This window comes from Centroberyx affinis, unplaced genomic scaffold (assembly GCF_046629955.1).
Source record: "Centroberyx affinis isolate AG114_WGS23_722 - 3 ecotype Tasmania unplaced genomic scaffold, CSIRO-AGI_Caff_v1 ptg000910l_1, whole genome shotgun sequence".
In the NCBI taxonomy this organism is placed as follows: Eukaryota; Metazoa; Chordata; class Actinopteri; order Beryciformes; family Berycidae; genus Centroberyx; species Centroberyx affinis.
Window position 1 is genome coordinate 85,829 of NW_027279494.1, and position 17,421 is coordinate 103,249.

General features: G+C 40.9%; 1 protein-coding gene across 1 annotated transcript; it reads left to right on the top strand.

The window, feature by feature from the left end:
• The first annotated feature begins 1,441 nt into the window (after window positions 1-1,441).
• Window positions 1,442-13,409, top strand: LOC139645808 (cystathionine gamma-lyase-like). The gene is made up of 12 exons (XM_071521651.1): window positions 1,442-1,694; window positions 2,048-2,129; window positions 2,270-2,365; window positions 2,572-2,681; window positions 3,551-3,685; window positions 3,826-3,883; window positions 4,075-4,152; window positions 5,253-5,405; window positions 6,569-6,690; window positions 8,225-8,277; window positions 9,090-9,228; window positions 11,692-13,409. Exons 1-12 carry the CDS (start codon window positions 1,524-1,526, stop codon window positions 11,707-11,709), a joined length of 1,215 nt encoding a protein of 404 aa, XP_071377752.1. The 5' UTR covers window positions 1,442-1,523; the 3' UTR covers window positions 11,710-13,409.
• The last annotated feature ends 4,012 nt before the right edge of the window (window positions 13,410-17,421 follow it).

Sequence of the window (17,421 nt, forward strand, 5' to 3'; positions counted from 1 at the left end):
AGTTTAGTCTATGATCTAACCAACATTTCTATGTTTAACTGAGTTTAATTTGTTTAACTTGCCTGACGTTAACCCATGGTTATGTTAGCTGACTCCGTCTCGTTATGCTAACCTTTATTACCATCGTTAGCTTAGCTCAACTTTATCCAGACTGAATCACTTCACATCGGATGTAAGATTTATACAAATAAAGCAAATGTTCTGTGATTGAATAAATGATAGAGTCATACCTGGACGACGGTTTCCCCGAAGAGCCGAGTCTGCAGCAGCAACAGTCAATCAGAAGCTAGAACCTAGAACCTAGAAAGCTGCACATGAACGCGCCGTTGTCACGGACGCTACGAGAACGCCGCTTGACTCGTTCATGTGGGATAGGCGGGGCCAAGAAAAACACTACTGCGCAGGTGCTGTCGGCCACGGAAGTAGGAGTCGTAGAAACTTTTTCGGCGTATGCGCTGGGTGAGCAACTTTCATTGGAATGAATGGGCCGCCATCTTTGAATGCCTCATCCATAGTTTAATACATCCATGGTTTTATCGCTGCGGTGACCTTATTTCCCCACGGGGGTTTCATCTTATCTCATGTTTAAATACACTGCTCTGGATGTGATTGGCTATTTGTTACAAACTCCGCCTCTTTCATAGCTGATAGGTAACAGAGCCAGTTAATAAGCAGTTATCCGGGGTCGCCAGTGTTAGGTTTTGTGACTGTGTTGATGAGACACAGGCAGCCTGGCAGGAGCCGGCGGGACTGAAGCAGAGCTCTCGCTCCCCCTATGGACCAAAAATGGAAATATTGTGAGGCGTTATGAAAAGATTTCTTGGTTCTGCTATCCTTGGTAAAGACTTGCACAGACAGGAAATAGTTTCACTGTGAAGGTCCTCATTTAAATTTAGTAAAAACCACTGGTCAGAAGAGTAGGCTCCATCAACTGTAGGCTATCCTATGTCAGCCCCTCTCTCACTGGAAGACTGAAGCAGGAGTTAGTAGTTTGGATTATAAACCTGCTGGTTTGATATTGGACTGTTGCTTTTTGGAGTGCTGATATAGAAATGTATTGCTTTGTTCTCTATTTTAAGACTTTGAGTGGATTTTGACTTTATACATTGTTGCCAAGTATGTTGCTGGTCTGCCACGTCAGTGTTTGTCGAGATGCTTTTTTTGGCCAGGCCCAACGAAGTACCGGTTTGAATAAAATGAAATAAGAATAAGACACGTAAAATAAGGACATGTCCCCTTCCTGTCTGTACCCGACCTGACTCAAACTATACGTATATTGCATCAGTGCTTTATAAAAAAAAAATGCATGCAAACAACATGTGCGTTAGCAGGGGTCACGCGGGTCACGCCCCTATTCAACCACCAATCAGCGCCGCCCAGTCCTTGTAGATGAGCGCTGATTGGGTCAAACGCGAGTAGCGTAGCGCTCCTCTCTGTTAAATCACACTTACCAAGATCACTGAACGGTAAAACATACACATCCTGCTCTCTCGGGGGGACCTGGGCTGCATTTTGGGGAACACATGGCTTCAGAACACAACGACCTGTTCGCCGGATTCCGGACGGCCTTTAAATCGTTTGCTACAGAGGCGATCCACGTCGGTCAAGAGCCGGAACAATGGAAGTCAATGGCCGTGGTGCCTCCGATTTCCCTTTCTACCACGTTCAAGCAGTACGGACCTGGAAACCATGCTGTAAGTAGGATCTGTTCACCCGCTGTCTGTCCTGGGTATTTTATGGGGCATTTCCCTGGCCGGCAGCGCGCGAGTGTGAAAGCAGCTGCTCCGCAGACTCCCCCCTCCCTCCGGTTAGGAAGCGTTTAAAGAGATCCACCAGTGGGGATTTAATGGTGACAAATAAACAACGAAGCATAAAGGCTTTTTCGGTGTTCTAGTGCTGCTGGACATCAGAACATAACGATGACCTGCTGCTTTCTATAACAGCTCCTTATTGACGATATGACAATTCCCTGGTCGTTGGAACATAATTTGTTACTAAATAATTCATGGATTTTCGCTACTGATGGTATGCTGATATTATTCTGTAGGGATTTGAATACAGTCGGAGTGGAAACCCCACAAGAAACTGTCTTGAGAAGGCTGTGGCAGCTCTGGATGGGGCAAAGCACTGTAAGTAAGGCACTCATGGTCAATAGCGATAAATGCAGACAGAGACCACTGCCCGATTAGTCAGACATTTGAATGTCACATGAGGGCACAGTGGCCTATGTGTTGTCTCTGGATGTATCATTAACCGCGTCTCCCTGCAGGCCTTGCTCTCGCCTCAGGACTGGCAGCAACAATGACTATCACCCACATGCTCAAGGCTGGCGACGGTATCGTCTGCATGGATGATGTGTATGGAGGTAAGGGATGGCCTGATGTAGCTTTGAGACTTGTGTAAAAAAAAAACTATGATTCGTTCTGAAATGAAATAAAAGTAAAATACACTTATTCCCCTCATCTGTGTTTTTGAAATATTGACTGAATTTTTTTAAGCATGTTTCCCCCCAAAATGTATATATAGCCTAAACTAAGGGGGCAAAATTTTAATGACACTTTTTATCACTAGGCACAAATCGCTACTTTCAAAGGGTCGCTGCTCCACTTGGACTGGGAGTGACTTTGGTTGATTGTACGAAACCGGAGTTGCTCAAGGCTGCTCTCAAGCCCAATACTAAGGTAAGGCTGGGAACTGTGCGGTAGGCGATAGGGTTGTAATCAATATCACGATAATCAAGGACTTCCAAGGACTTTTTTTTTCGATATCGGTATATAGGGGCCTATTACATGTGGCTATATGCAAAATCACATGTTTAATTATCAAGTTGATGTTCATGGCATTGAACTGCATGGTAATGTTATGGGTGATGTCAAACAAAACTTCAAAAAAAGTCATAATATTCCTTAAAATATGTTATACCTCAGTTTTTAAATAAAGTGTGCTTGTTATTATCAGTTTAGACAACAGAAGTGTGTATCTTGATATCACAATATCATCATATCACATAAGATTCCACTGAAAAACCATAATATTGAATTATTGTCCGACATTTTACAGTGCTGTATGTTGTTTGTCTGCAACTTTTCTGTTTGTCATTAGTGCCACTTAATGCCTCTTTTTAGAAAGATTTTTGAAAGATTATTATCTTGTTAAATAAATGTTGAACAAAACTGTAGTCAAAACCAAAGTTAAAGTTGCCTCTTGCAGCCCAATTTCTCTGCTCCTTACCAACCTTGGCATTCTTACTTGGGTTTCCTTGCCATTTGTGCAAAAGTGCACCCAGTGAATCAACACTTTAATGACTCTTTTGAGCTTGTTGAGTCCAAGTCATGAGGTAATAGCTGTGATAGAAGCCAACAACTGACGTGTTGAAAAAGACATGCAGACAGCTCTCTTTATTTCGCTCTCTTTGTTTAGGTTCTGAGCCAGCGTTGCCCAACCCCAGACCTCAGCTCCAAAGCTCTAAAACAAGTCTTTGCCTCCAACAAACAGGTTTCTGAACAAGGTGTTTAATTTTAATGACATGCTCTCATTTTTCCTTTTGTAGCTGGTGTGGATTGAAACTCCTACCAACCCCACCATGAAAGTTGTAGACATCAAGACCTGTGCTGAGGTGGTTCACAACCACAACAAGGACATAGTGGTGGTAGTGGACAACACCTTCATGTCTGCCTATTTCCAGGTGTGTGTGTGTGTGTTAGAGAATGTTGCAGTGCACGCTCTCTTGATTTTAAAACCAATTTAACCACTTCCTGTAATTACATTCCCGTTCATGTGGAAAGATGTCTGTTGATCAGCCCGTGTTTGCTCCTGTGTCTCTAGCGCCCTTTGGCTTTGGGAGCTGACATCTGCATGTATTCAGCCACCAAGTACATGAATGGTGGGTACACACATGCATACATGAATGTTTGCTAAAATACATTTTTAATTTGGACTTGATAAAATGGCAGCCATAGTAACAACAAGTAGGTACACATAAAAACATTCTTTTCCTGCTCCACTAAGATGTACTTTTAATTTGGACTTGATAAAATGCAAACCTTAGTCTTATTCCCCTCATTTAATCTGCAGGTCACAGTGACGTGGTCATGGGCCTGGTCTCAGTGAACCGGGAGGATCTGTATGAGCGACTGAAATTTCTACAGAACGGTGAGTAGAAGAAATTGAGTTACACTTGGAGTCTGCCGAATGTTCTAAAGAAAATCTTTTGATACATAAAAACCAGTACGTTTTGGCAAAAAGCCTTCATCAGGTTACACTACAAAGACAGTGGATCTTAAATACCTTTCTAAAATGACAACCTTAATGGACTCATGCGGCATTCACACCATCAGATTTACTGTAAATACAAGCTTCTGTCCGGGGAAAAAACGTTCACATTAGCCTCTTAGTGGTAAATACAAGCAGGATATGGGAATTTGTTGTAGGCTTCGATGTCTCCTGGAACTAGACCTCCCATCCAGCTGTAGGTCTTTGGGTCAAATAGTCTGGTTAGGACCAGGCAAGATATCTCCCACTTGGCGTCATGAATTGTCGAAGTGTGTCAACACCTCAACACAGGCGGCAAACATGGTAGCGAATCCACCGATGTAGGCAGTTCATTGGAATAAAAATCAAAAATATCCATTAAGTTCCCCACTAATACAATCAACTTTACTTAAGAAAAGATAAATTCCTGAATAAAAATGATTTTGGATGTGGGAGGTGAACATGTGAATGCTTCAAAGTTGTAGCAATGCGATGTCGTCTTGTTCTTCCGATATGATGTGAACGCAGCATTAGACCAGTCAGAGTATAGGCCACATGTCAAAGGTCAATGTCTAGGTGTTATCAGTGAAGTTTTAAACCTGCTACCTATAGGGCCAGGAACAATAAAACAATCGCATACATCCAAGGATAACAAAAGACATAAAGCACCTGTAGAACATCATTCACATTAAAGCCCAGAACGGGGACTAAACATTTATCTCGTACAACTGAAATGAAGCGTAGAGATTTTAGAAATGCTGCGTGTCAGACATTCCCCCAACGTCTTGTTCTGCTGCACTTATTCAGTGGAGCAGTTATTTCAACCTGACCTACATTCGCTCATCAAACACCCAAAACATGCTCCTGAGGCCAAGCTTCTGCACCCAGTCCTAAACCCTTTCAGAAAGGAGTCTTTGTCTATGTTTGCCATTGTTGTACGCCTGATCTGGGTTTTTGCGAGGCTTTGTAACCCTTCTTCATGTGATCTCGCCCTGGTTCAGCCCTGGGTGCCGTGCCGTCTCCCTTTGACTGCTACCTGTGTAACCGCGGGCTGAAGACGCTACACCTGAGGATGGAGCAGCACTTCAAGAACGCCATGGCCGCCGCCAAGTTCCTGGAGGCGGACCCCAGGGTGGACCGTGTCATCTTCCCAGGTGACCTCCCAGGGGTGGAGTGTAGCGTTATCAACGTTAAATGTGTTGGTTATATAGTTATTCATTACTCCTATTATACCAGTTATGATACAAGACTATTATTACTCAGTATTACATAGTGATACAAACTCTTGTACCTTACACTAGGTAGAGCAAACTTACTGGAACAGTGAAATGCTCTACAAGCAACAGGATTCCTGAAGTCACTTTTTAGTTTCATGGCATGAAGCACAATGTCACATTTCATGAAACACTCAGAGGTCTGAGTCGTTTGCTGTGCACAATGTAAAGTGCCAGTTTGGTTTCATTTGGTCTGAATCATGGTAGAAAAGTTTACTTTGTTGCGCTTTTGTATTTGGTTTGTTAAGGTTCACACTGTCCACACTGGGGGGGGGGGATCAAAACAAATCTGATTCCAGTCCGTGTATCTTTAGCGTGACGGACTTGTCTGCACTCTTTGCCGTAATTAACCTTCTGTGGTGTTCATACAATTAAAGAACACATGAAGAAACAGCAGAATATGAGCATCAGTCCAGACTGCGGTTTGCCCTCATTTAATTTTGTTACACTAGGCTTTCCAAGCATGAGGAACTGCTGACTATCAGATATCAACATTCGTCTCCTTATACCCATGAAACATCATCAATGTCATTTAGGGTTTTTTCCTATGTTTGGGTGAGATTATGTTCTCACTCCTAACGCACACCACACTCAGATTGCTGGGAAATATGTGTGGAAACATACAATTAACAAAGTGTGGTTGAACCTGTACGAACCTGCTCTGCACTCTAAACAACACGACCTGTATCTCCAGTTACTTCTCTCTCCTTTTTGTTAGTTGAATTCACTATAACTGGCAATTATAGGATTTTCTGACCTTGGATTTAGATTCCTTATTTTTGTTACAGCTGAGATAGTGACAAACATATTCTATGAGTGCCTGTTAACATCTGTGTGGTGTTATTTTTTTTGGAAAGAATGATTTTTGAGTCATTTCTAGAACAAAAGTTCCCATCTCCATTTAACTTAATGGATGCTGAAAACGTTGAAGCTCAGTATCACAGAACTATCCTGAAGACAGATGGAACCTTACAATTCTAAGCTCATAATTTATTTATTATTCTTTTTTTATTTTTCTTTATTTTTTCGCTCCCTTGATGCAGGCCTGCCCTCTCACCCCCAGCATGAGCTGATGAAGCGACAGTGCACCGGATGCCCGGGGATGATCACCTTCTACATCAAGGGAAACATGGAGCACGCCTCCACCTTCCTCAGCAGCCTCAAGGTGATTTGACTTGGGAGGTTTTATTTGGTTTTGTTTAGTTTTTGGTTTTATGTTTATCAAGTGGGTGGCGGTAGCTTAAGGCCCGCTCATGAAATTAATAATGATAAAACTCCATTAAATGTACTTGGACTGTACCTGGAAAACGGTGTATCTTTAATGGTGACATCATGCCTAACCAGGAGGCCCCTCCGCCCCTCCCATCAAATCAAACTGCCCTTCTCTTCCTAACTGATCTCCCATTGTTTCACACTTCTGAATCATTATGCCTCACCCCAACATCCTGTTTCAACATAAAACACGTCAAATTAAGGAAGTAAGATGCCATTGTCATGGTGCCATAAAGCTAGTTTTGACTGGTTCGAAGGTAGTAGACTGGTGTGAATTATAAGTAATGCTGGTGCTGCTGAAGAAGAGCATGCTCAACAAAACCTACATCGCCCATAATAATGATTATTTCCCCCTTTTTAAAATGTGCTCCAAAAATTGATTTTAGAAGTCCATTAATAAATCATTATGTCCAGAAAGTTCTGATACCTTGGTCAAAAGGTATAAGGTCATATGAACAAGACTGAACAACCCATGATAATTATACTTGGAGCACTTTAAGGAGATGTGTAATAAGAGGCGACCTCGTTCTTCTAGAAGACAACAAGTTGATATTTTGTCAAGTCCACTTGGTCAGTGTTACCTTCTGTTATCTATGAGATTTGAACATTCCAGGCTCTCAGTTCTGTGAGAAACACACAAGATACTTTTAGAGTTTGGACTTATAACGGTGAAGCAGATTCAGTATTCTTGAGTAGGTTTTGTTGCATGCTCAACAAATCGACCATAATAATTATTATTTCCCCCTTTTTCTATCTGGATGATTACACAGAGTTCTATAGTGTTGAATATTCATGATTATGTTCATACAGATAGAATATAATAAAGCTATTGGTCAAAAGGTATAAGGTCATGTGAACAAGACTGAACAACCCATGATAATTATACTTGGAGCACTTTAAGGAGATGTGTAATAATCAATCAATCAATCAAATCAAACTTTATTTATATAGCACCTTTCATACAGGTTAGTGCAGTTCAAAGTGCCTCACAGATGACTGACAAGTGGACAATTAGACAGAACACATGTAGACCGTAAAAACAATTTGAGACCAATGCAAAAATAAAAAATGATGACAATGCAATACAATAAAAATAGATTTAAAAGCAAAAATATATAATATTAATAAAATAACAGATGAAATAAAATAGGATAAAATTTGACTATGGTGTTATCGACCTCTATGGTGTTATCTATGAGATTTGAACATTCAGATCTGTGAGAAACACACAAAATGTTAACCCCAACCCTCCATGTACCCGCCATTAGTAAGTCTAAAAATGTAAACTTTACCAAACCACAAAATTTAGTGGCTTGAGTAGTTGTAATTAGTCTCATCTGTAGCCAATGATTGTGATTCTTGACTTGATGTGCTTATTATTTGCACTACTCTATCAGCTCATGATTCCTGTTATCTTTTGATTTCAGGTGTTTGCAATTGCTGAGAGCCTTGGAGGTTATGAAAGTTTAGCAGAACATCCGTAAGTATCCAAGAGACGCTCCTTACATGAACGTTAGATTGATGCCATGATGAGTCATCATTTCTACATTCATTATTCTGTTCATGGTCAGTTCATGGTCGTTTGTGTACAGGAAGTCTGTTAAACTTGGTCAGATTCTGTTTAGGAAAGCAGATGGCATGTAAAAACATTTCTAAGAAAATCATGTATTGCTTTATGAAATAAGAATTTCATTTGTAAAGAACATTTACAAATATAGGAAACAACAAATCAAACAATACTTGAGATTTATTGTCTACACAAAGCCTTTGACAAAACAGTCCAAAACCAACATGGCAAAGTAATGTATTAAATTCAAACAAATAAGAAATTAGTATAAGTTCAATCAAGTTATACAAAGGTACATTGTATAACTTGATACATGGATACACTCAAATGCAAATTTATAAAACTTTTTAGAAACTTTACTTCTTTCATTCAGCAAAGAGAGGTAAAAAAAAAGTGTTGTTTTTGGAAACTGTATTGAATTCAGAGTTATCAGAACCGGTGTAAATTAAAAAAAAATACGAGCTCTGTTTTACTCTAATAAACACAATTTCACATGCAAAATTGTCGAAGTGGAAATGGGGAGTTTCTCTGAGCTGCACTAATGAAGAGCACCACAAGGGGCAGCAGCGACCAAGAGGAAACCCTACTCACACTGACAAGGACTTTATTCAGCGTTTCACAAACTGACTTTAATCAAGACACGCAAGCAAAAAAGCATCAAGTTGTTGTTGTTATGGCTATATAACACTAATATCTGAGTTTCTCTGCCTGCTTTGATACTTTAGGGCAGTGATGACCCATGCATCAGTGCCAGAAAAAGAGAGGAGTGTCCTGGGGATCAGTGACACGCTGATTAGACTCTCTGTGGGCCTGGAGGATGAGGCGGACATCATTGAGGACCTGGAGCAGGCGCTGACAGCCGCTGTGAGTACCACACATCCCACTGAGGATCACCAGGACAGTTCTTCACAAGCAATAGATCTGGTTTGTTATCATCCAGAATCCAGCCGTAAGAAACTACACCAAGTTTTTTTGGAGATTAGATTGAAAATGGCCTTTCTCTCCCTGACTCATATTCCATTGGTTTAGACTTTTGAATGATCCCTCACTGTTATGTCCCGTCCCAACATCCTGTTTCAACAAGAAATGCATCAAATCAAGGAAGTAAAGATGTGGTCTTCATGGGGTCTTTAAGTGCTCTGTAACCCCACTGCTCCACCACGACTCGCTTTACACCCTGAGCTTTACAGCTTTAAAGCTGAAAGGCCCAGACAGTGAACGTCTGGCCTGCTAATCATTAATCGGAGCATAAATACGGCCATGTCTGTTTGTACTCTACCAGTCCAAGGTTACATCTAATCTTTCAAACATTTACTCATGCTCTCAAGTTTCCAGGTGAGTTTTTTTTTTAACAATTAGAGTGGATGATCAAATGGATAGCAAACAAGTAAATTAATAAACTCTTGGGGTTAAAGGAACTGTTCCCATTTTCAGTTGAAGACTAGCAACCTGCCACCTCTGTACTTTCACAACGCATATTTCTTTGAAAGCGTGTTCCTTAACTCTAACCTTCCTTATATTTTGGGATTTTTTTTTTCGGTCTGCACAGTGCAGCATGAGGTGTGTCTGTCAAATGAAGACAAATAGGGGCCCGGTCAAGAAGTGGCAATTACCTCGGGAACATTTTTGTATGGAGTGCGCCTGGCCAGGAAGGATTGCAGACCGGGATTGAGTTAGGCACGCAGTGGTTTTCACGCTGTGCGCTCCCAGGAGGGCCGTGCCGTATCTACCCATCCAATAAACCCTCTCTCTCCTCGCTGCATGGCCAGATTCACCATGCATCTTGATGGGGGCTTGGGGGGGGGGGGGGGGATTCTGTAGGTCTGCTGTTGACTGGGGCCAAGTCCCTCACAGCATGGGCCATTGGGTATATTGCTGCATTTGCACTTGCTCAGCATATCCATGATTGTCTATCATTATGTGAAAAATCATTATAGATTCATACACACACACACACTCTCTGTCTTTTATATTTTTAGCGAAAGTTGATTTATTGGGTTTATGCACTTGCTTGGTGCTTTGCCTTGGAAAAAAATGCGAACTATTTCTGCTTTATGAGACATAGTTGGCTCAGGATGAGTACCACAGTGTTCCCAGAATCGACTTTCTTCAAGTTCGCTGCTCAGTTTCAGCTTTTCTCCTCACTATATATTGCTGAGCACCTTTTCCCCTCAGTTCTGGCGTGGCTAGTCCAGACATCTGCATTTTTATCCTCCTTCTCTCTCTCTCTCTCTCTCTCTCTCTCTCTCTCTCTCTCTCTCTCTCTCTCTCTCTCTCTCTCTCTCTCTCTCTCTCAGCTGGCCTAGACCTCTGAGGTTTTATTACTTCTCTCTGTTTTCTCTCTCAGCCCTGGCATGACTAGTCTAGACAGCTGAAGTTTTATCACACCTATATGCGAAGGAGATTTTGATTGCTTGAATCTTTTTTTTTATTTTTTGTGTTCAGATTGGAAAGTTTTTGGATTGGATTTTCATGTATATTTTCTATTCTTGTGTACAGAAACAAAACATTGAAATTAATTAAATGGCCAGCATGCGATGGCTCATTTAACACCATTTTACCTGACGAAGACACAAGTTGGATCAAAACATCTGGGCAATAATTAGTGCTAATTGAGCTTGAGTGTGCTGGTTTGGATGCATCACCTCTAATTCACCTGCCATTGCATTGCTAGCAGGGGATATTGACTTTCTCACATGATGCAGCAGTATATGGCTTGCAGCTCCTCTCCTCAGGATACACATAATGTTTCTGAAGCGCTCTGCTGCCCATCTGTAGCAAATGGAAATTAAATGGAGACAGATATCTCTAATAATTGTCTGTGGTCCCAGGAAAAGGCATCTCTGATGGGTGAAGCGCTTAATCAGATACGGCGGCAGGTCAGATCGGGGCACGATTAGATTTCCGGTCAAGCATCCTCATCCTTTTGAATCACAAACTTGGACCAGATCAAGCATTTAGGACTCCCCCAAAGGTTAGGCGCCATCTAGGATGTTATAGCTGAAGGTGCAAATTCTGGGGTGTTTTATTGAGCCTCTGCGTTAGGCCTTCTGCTAAACTACTTTTGGCTCGCCTCCGTCTCAGACTTTTGGCACAGGGCCTGCCTTAACTGATCAGGCTTCAGCCGCCATGAGGAGGAATGATGATAGTGACTGTGCTCCTTTCCCCTCGCTCTCAAGAAAATGTGTGCTGTCATTTTGGAAAGTCGCCATGTTGATTTGACCGTAGATTTGGGTTGTCATCTCTGTTGCTTCCTGCATGTGGATTGGATTGAATATCGATTTCATTTGCCAATTTTGTCTTTTCCCCTTTTTTTTCTTTGAACAGTATCCAAAGAAGCAGTAAAATGTCTTCAGGGCGTCACTGAGGCGGCTGTGGAATCAGATGAAGACGTGACGAAGACGGGAGGTACCGGAGCTTTGCAGATCAACAGATGGTACCTCAATTCAGCACAAACAGTGTAGATTTACCTATCAGGGAACAACCTGCTCTTCAAAAAAAAGGAAAAAAAAGAATGATATTCTCTGTGAATAATTAACATCATTTTTACATACGTTTCTTTTTAATGCTGATTTTACTAGACAAACATGATTTGTAATCTTTTATTTATCTTATGGTACCTCTTTTGCTTTGTTTTCATGTTTGTGTTTTTGTTTGACTTTTTGTTATGTTTGGAGGGCTTTGATGGGGCAAAGTGATAGAAGGTCCTATTCAATCAAACTGGTATAATCAAAACGTATTTGTCTTAAGATGGCAGCATCCTGGTCTGATGTCATTACCCATCCTGCAGTGCAAAAGGTCCAAAGATGAACAAAAAATGCATAACGAGACAGCTGATCACGTTTAAGTCTATGATATGTAAACTTAAATGTGAGTATTTATGAATTTCTTCCCATCCACTTGATTCATAATTGTAATTGTTTGTTTTGCGCTGATTACTGACTTGGCAGAAAAAACAATCGCAACCCACGTTGACTTGAAGGACCCCCCACAGTCATGAATATTTATGAGCATACCACTGGTGTAAGGAGACTCATTATAACATTATATCTTGTCTCTTTCTCCATCTTGGCTGCCAACATCTGCTCAGAGATTTCAGAGGCCGTTCAGAAGCATTGCATCATGGGATGGGCTTGCAGGGCTGAATGTCGCACCAGGAAGCTGCCCTCTTTACAAATCATCTCTCACTCTCTCAAAATCTGCTCACAGCATTTCATTAATTTAGTTGCAGAGGCAAAGGAGTAATTGGATACCAGTTTTATTTGACTAGAACTCAATCTTACGCTTCATCAAGTGTATGCCTAGAAAAGGGAAGGAGGGGAAGCAAATTCCCCAAGTTAGTCGAATCAGGACATTGAGGGAGCGTCTGGGACAGGCTTGCTCTCGCCTTTTTTTTTTTTTTTTTTTGAAGCAGATTTTCCTGGCAATGAATAGTGTTGTGAGGTTTTTGAAGTAACATAACTGAGGGCTGTTACAGGGTTACTTCTCAGAACAATGTTTTAAAAAAAAAAAAAAAAGAAAAAAAAAAAGTTCCATGTATGTTCCTGAACTCCACACAAAACCCTTGAGTTTATGACAAAAACAACATTTCTCCCTGCTCAGGACTGTCAGCAAAGCCAGGTTTTTTTTTTTTTTTGTATCTGTGGTGAGAAAAAGGGTTTTTACTTGGACGCTCTCTCAGTCGCATATCGCATAACTGCTCAAGTATACGCTTCATTTGGGAGAGACTACTCTTGATCAATGTCATTTATGTGACCACCAAATCCATTAAAATCAGTTTGCAGTACAAGTCTCCGTGTCTCTCGCTTCCTCTGAACCGTCCCCTGTACAAACACAAGCACTGTAATTGTGAGTGCAGCTTCAGTAACCATGGCAAGTCAATATGCCACATTCAATTTAGCCCGGATAGTGCTAGGCTGCACACAGGGACTTCAGTTGATAGATAGCTTAAGATGGGTCAAATGAGCCAGTCAGAGTCCTAATGACCAAACTATCAATAACATTTCCTTAAGGAGATGGACGAACATTTAGTTATGTGTAGAAGACTAATTCTCATCCCTAAGTATTTGGTTCAGTGCGATCTTTTTATTTCCTGTCACCTACAACCATGTGATGGAGTTTTTGTACTAGCTTGCAAAGGAGCCATTCTCTCTTTAGGAAAGCGCTACTTGTGGCCTCTGCGCTTTGTCAAATCAGTTCGAATTTGCAAGCTGAAGTTGGAAGTGTTAATTTAGCAACCGCCGTAATACTTCACAGGACTTTACACAAGCTGGCAGGTCCGGCCGAATTCCGTTTAGAAAAGAAATCGGGGGGGAAATGGGGGGGGGGGGGGGTCAGGATGGGAAGGGCAGGAGGTGGCGATGCATTTAAAAGTAGAGGTGCTCCTGCAGTGAAGGGGATTACGCATTCAGCTCTGCTTCCTTCTGCTTCCTGGCACATCCAGCCTTGACACAACCGGTGGGATCTCGCGTCACCGACTGTCTGGTTAGACTTCCCTAGAAAACATCTTCATTCAATAGAGATTCTGGGCATTTGTCAAACCCCCCTGTCAGCCAGAGGGTTTCTGCAACTCTCTCTCTCTCTCTGTCTCTCTCTCTCTCTATCTCTATCTCAGCAGTGTGGAACATGGAGGCACAGCGACGGCACACTGAAGGAAAACTGTGAGCAGAAGCGAAGTGTGTGTGGCTGCACTGTGGCCGCCTGAGGTTTTACTGAAGTGGTTTATTAAGCACATGACATGGGAAGATTACCCACCGCCAAATTATGTGTGCTATCACCAGTTTACACAATGAGATATGGGGCAAAAGTCTTAAATGTAAACAGAAAGTGGCTTTTATGATTCATGATTTCCAAACCAATGTCTGGTTTCAATCCATTATCTCACAGTTTGAAAAGAAACCACCCACTTGTATTCATCCCAGGCCATTTGCACCAGATCACATCTGAAGTGATAAATGATATGCATGTAAGCAAACCTGTAGATAAGAGGTTTAAAGCTCCAATGGGCGACTTTGTAGATTGGCGGCTAAAAATGTCAGCAACTGTTTGAGTTATTTGACTTCAATACCCAGAAATCCTGAAACTAAAATAAATAAACTGCACACAGCATGCTCATGATCAGTAACCTAGCCGGTCTGTGATGTTTATACCAAAGGAAACCAAAGGGATGAGAAAGGCAAAAGATCTAATCTTGCTGGGTCCAGCTTTCTCTGGGTGAAGCGCTTGCTCACTGCTGTTCAGGAGACTTTGTATTTCAAGTGATGTTGAACTTTGGAAGAAATCCGGCCATAGGAAACGTATTCCAATTCTGGTGTTACACTTGTTCGAACTGAAAGGTTTAATAACATAAAGAAAGCGATTCACTTAACCACACGTGAGCAACAATACTAGTTTTTTTTTAATATATTGTCAGAATCTGCTTTGTTTGTGTTTGTTTATGTGCTAAAAGTGTGATTTTGAGACCTGTTCCGTCATACAATGGCAGGCAGTGATTGGAGAGAGAAAAAAAAACAATTCTCCAATCGGAGCCTCGGAGCAACAGATAACAGAGACTTGCCGATTTTTGGGTTACGTCATGGCTAGGAAGCTACACAACCCAAGGTACTACCAAAGTTCAAAATCAGTTTAAGTTTTGATTCATCATTTCCTGTGCGTGAAGATGATTTCCTGCCAGTGAAATACCAGAATTTAATTTGGGTGATTAAGGTGAATCTATAATGTCTCAATTATGGGACACTCTTAACCATTGCAGCTCTACTCTATGATTTAGGCTGATAACACATTTATGATATTTTTTACAAAGGAAATCATCACCAGCATTAAGTGATATTCTGAGATCCATACTATTGTGGTATAAACCAAGGAAAGGATAGAGCAAGGCTGCACAACATTTATTGTACTGGGCAGGGTTCGACTGATACATGATTTTACTGGTAACCGGAAAACAAATTTTACTGTAGCCATAATGTAGCCATTGTTCATGATTTACTTTGTTGTCTGTCTGTGTAATTCAGTTTTATAACACCTATCTAGACCAAGTTCCCAACCAGAGCACTAAAACATGCCTTTGTTCTGGGAGTTGCACTTTCTCAAAGGTCTCGTAAAGTAAATCTGTATCTGATGAAGCACTGGAGGAGAGAGACAGTGATTGTCCTGATGAGATAATGATAAAACCGTCCCTGAACCCATTAACCCTCTCCTACATCGACTCCTTTGTTAGTACAGAGGAGAGACTGGGATTGAAGAGCAAAAGCGCACTGCAAAATATGACAAGCTGTCCAGTGATTTCATGTAGTTTCCAGACCTATCAAGCTTGTTTTGTGATATTTTTAGTCAAATTATCTAAATGCACTGGCAGATAATCCTGCTGGTTTCAATACATTTCACTTGATACTTGCCAGTTTGACTTCTTTTTAAGAAATCATCATAAAACAATGAAGAAAATGTTGAAACAAGAAACTTTCTCCAAGACAATTTCACTTTTATCAAGTAAATGTCCTGAAACAAGTTACATTATCCTGAAAAAAAAGAAAACAAATTTTGAAACTGGTAATGTTATCTGCCAGTGCAGTAAGATGATTTCACTAAAAAAATCCTAAAAATAAGCTTGATAAGTCTGGATACAAGATAAAATAACTTGTTAGTTTTTGTAGTGTGCTACAGTGTATGTACTGTGTATTTGTTCCATGTAAATTGCTGATGGTTCTTGAAAGGGTAAAACATCAATAAAACTCTTTAGTTGAGTAAAGTGCCATCATCTGTGTCCAACACCATGAGTCCTTGTGCAAATGCAGATCTTGTTATCAGTGTCGCAATTTCCCATATATATTGGCGAAGTGTCAATATCATCCATTAATATCAGTTGCACTGCTGATGTATCGGTCACGCTCTTATACTTTACATTGAACAGACTGAAGTAAATGGAATTAGATGGAGGCCAAATGAACTGAACAAAAACGACTCCAAAGTGGCTGACCTTCAGAGTATTAGACATCATATGCAGTCTTATGTGGTTTAGCTCTCTTGTAATGGGGGTCCATGTTGATGTTCATCTTTATAGCATGTCTGCCATGCCTTGTTCATCATTATAAATGGTCCTGCAGTCCTGAATGTCAGCCCTGCCACTTCTTATACCGCTGCACTGTAAACACACAGTTTAATCTCACACTTGACTTGATTCAAAGCAGAGTGAAGATGGACAGCCAATGATTTTCATTTATTACTCATCTGTGGTTTAAAGAGCAATTTTCGTCTCGGTTTTCACTTGCTATGTAATTTGGCCGCAGACTGACCGTTATTCCTTTTTTGTGGATTCAAGGGTTCAGGTGGCAGCGGAGTGATAACAGAACACAATAAGTGGTGATCGGTACGCTAAGAGCATATGTATTTTTAGGTCCGTTAAGATAAAGCAGCCCAAGTTTCATCGACATTGTGTTGTACCAATTCTCACGTGTGCATAGAAAGATAATTGCTTGTCTGAAGGGTTTCATCCAATCACATTTCTTCCTGCTGTCAGTCACACAGCATGTTTCCAGGAACAAGGAATGGACGTAATTATGATGATGTTTTTATTTGAAGGTTTTTGTTTGTTCATTTATAAGTTGAGCAGGTTTGTTAAGCCTGCAGCCCATGAAACCTGTTCCACACCCACAACAGAATTTCAACAGGGCTGTAAAATAGACATTTGACACAACAGTGGCTTTTTGAAGGTAGAAGGTTTATGCCTGATAAGTACGGAAGAGCATTAGGGCCACGTGAAAAATGTATTTGAGTTCTGAGATTAATTCTGATTTTGAGATTTGAGATTAAAGTCAGAATTCTGATTTTAATCTCAAAATTCCGACTTTATTGTCAGAATTCTGAGATTAATCTTAATATGAAATTAATCATTTTTCACGTGGCCCTAATCTTCTTCTGTAGACAAGGACAGACTGTTTCTCTTAAAACATTTTTGTGTTTATTATACAGTTCAAAGTAGAGAGAGAGACAGGAAAGTTTGGCAGATGACATGTGACAAAGGTCCTGGGCCAGATTCAAACCCAGGACGTCAGGTTCACA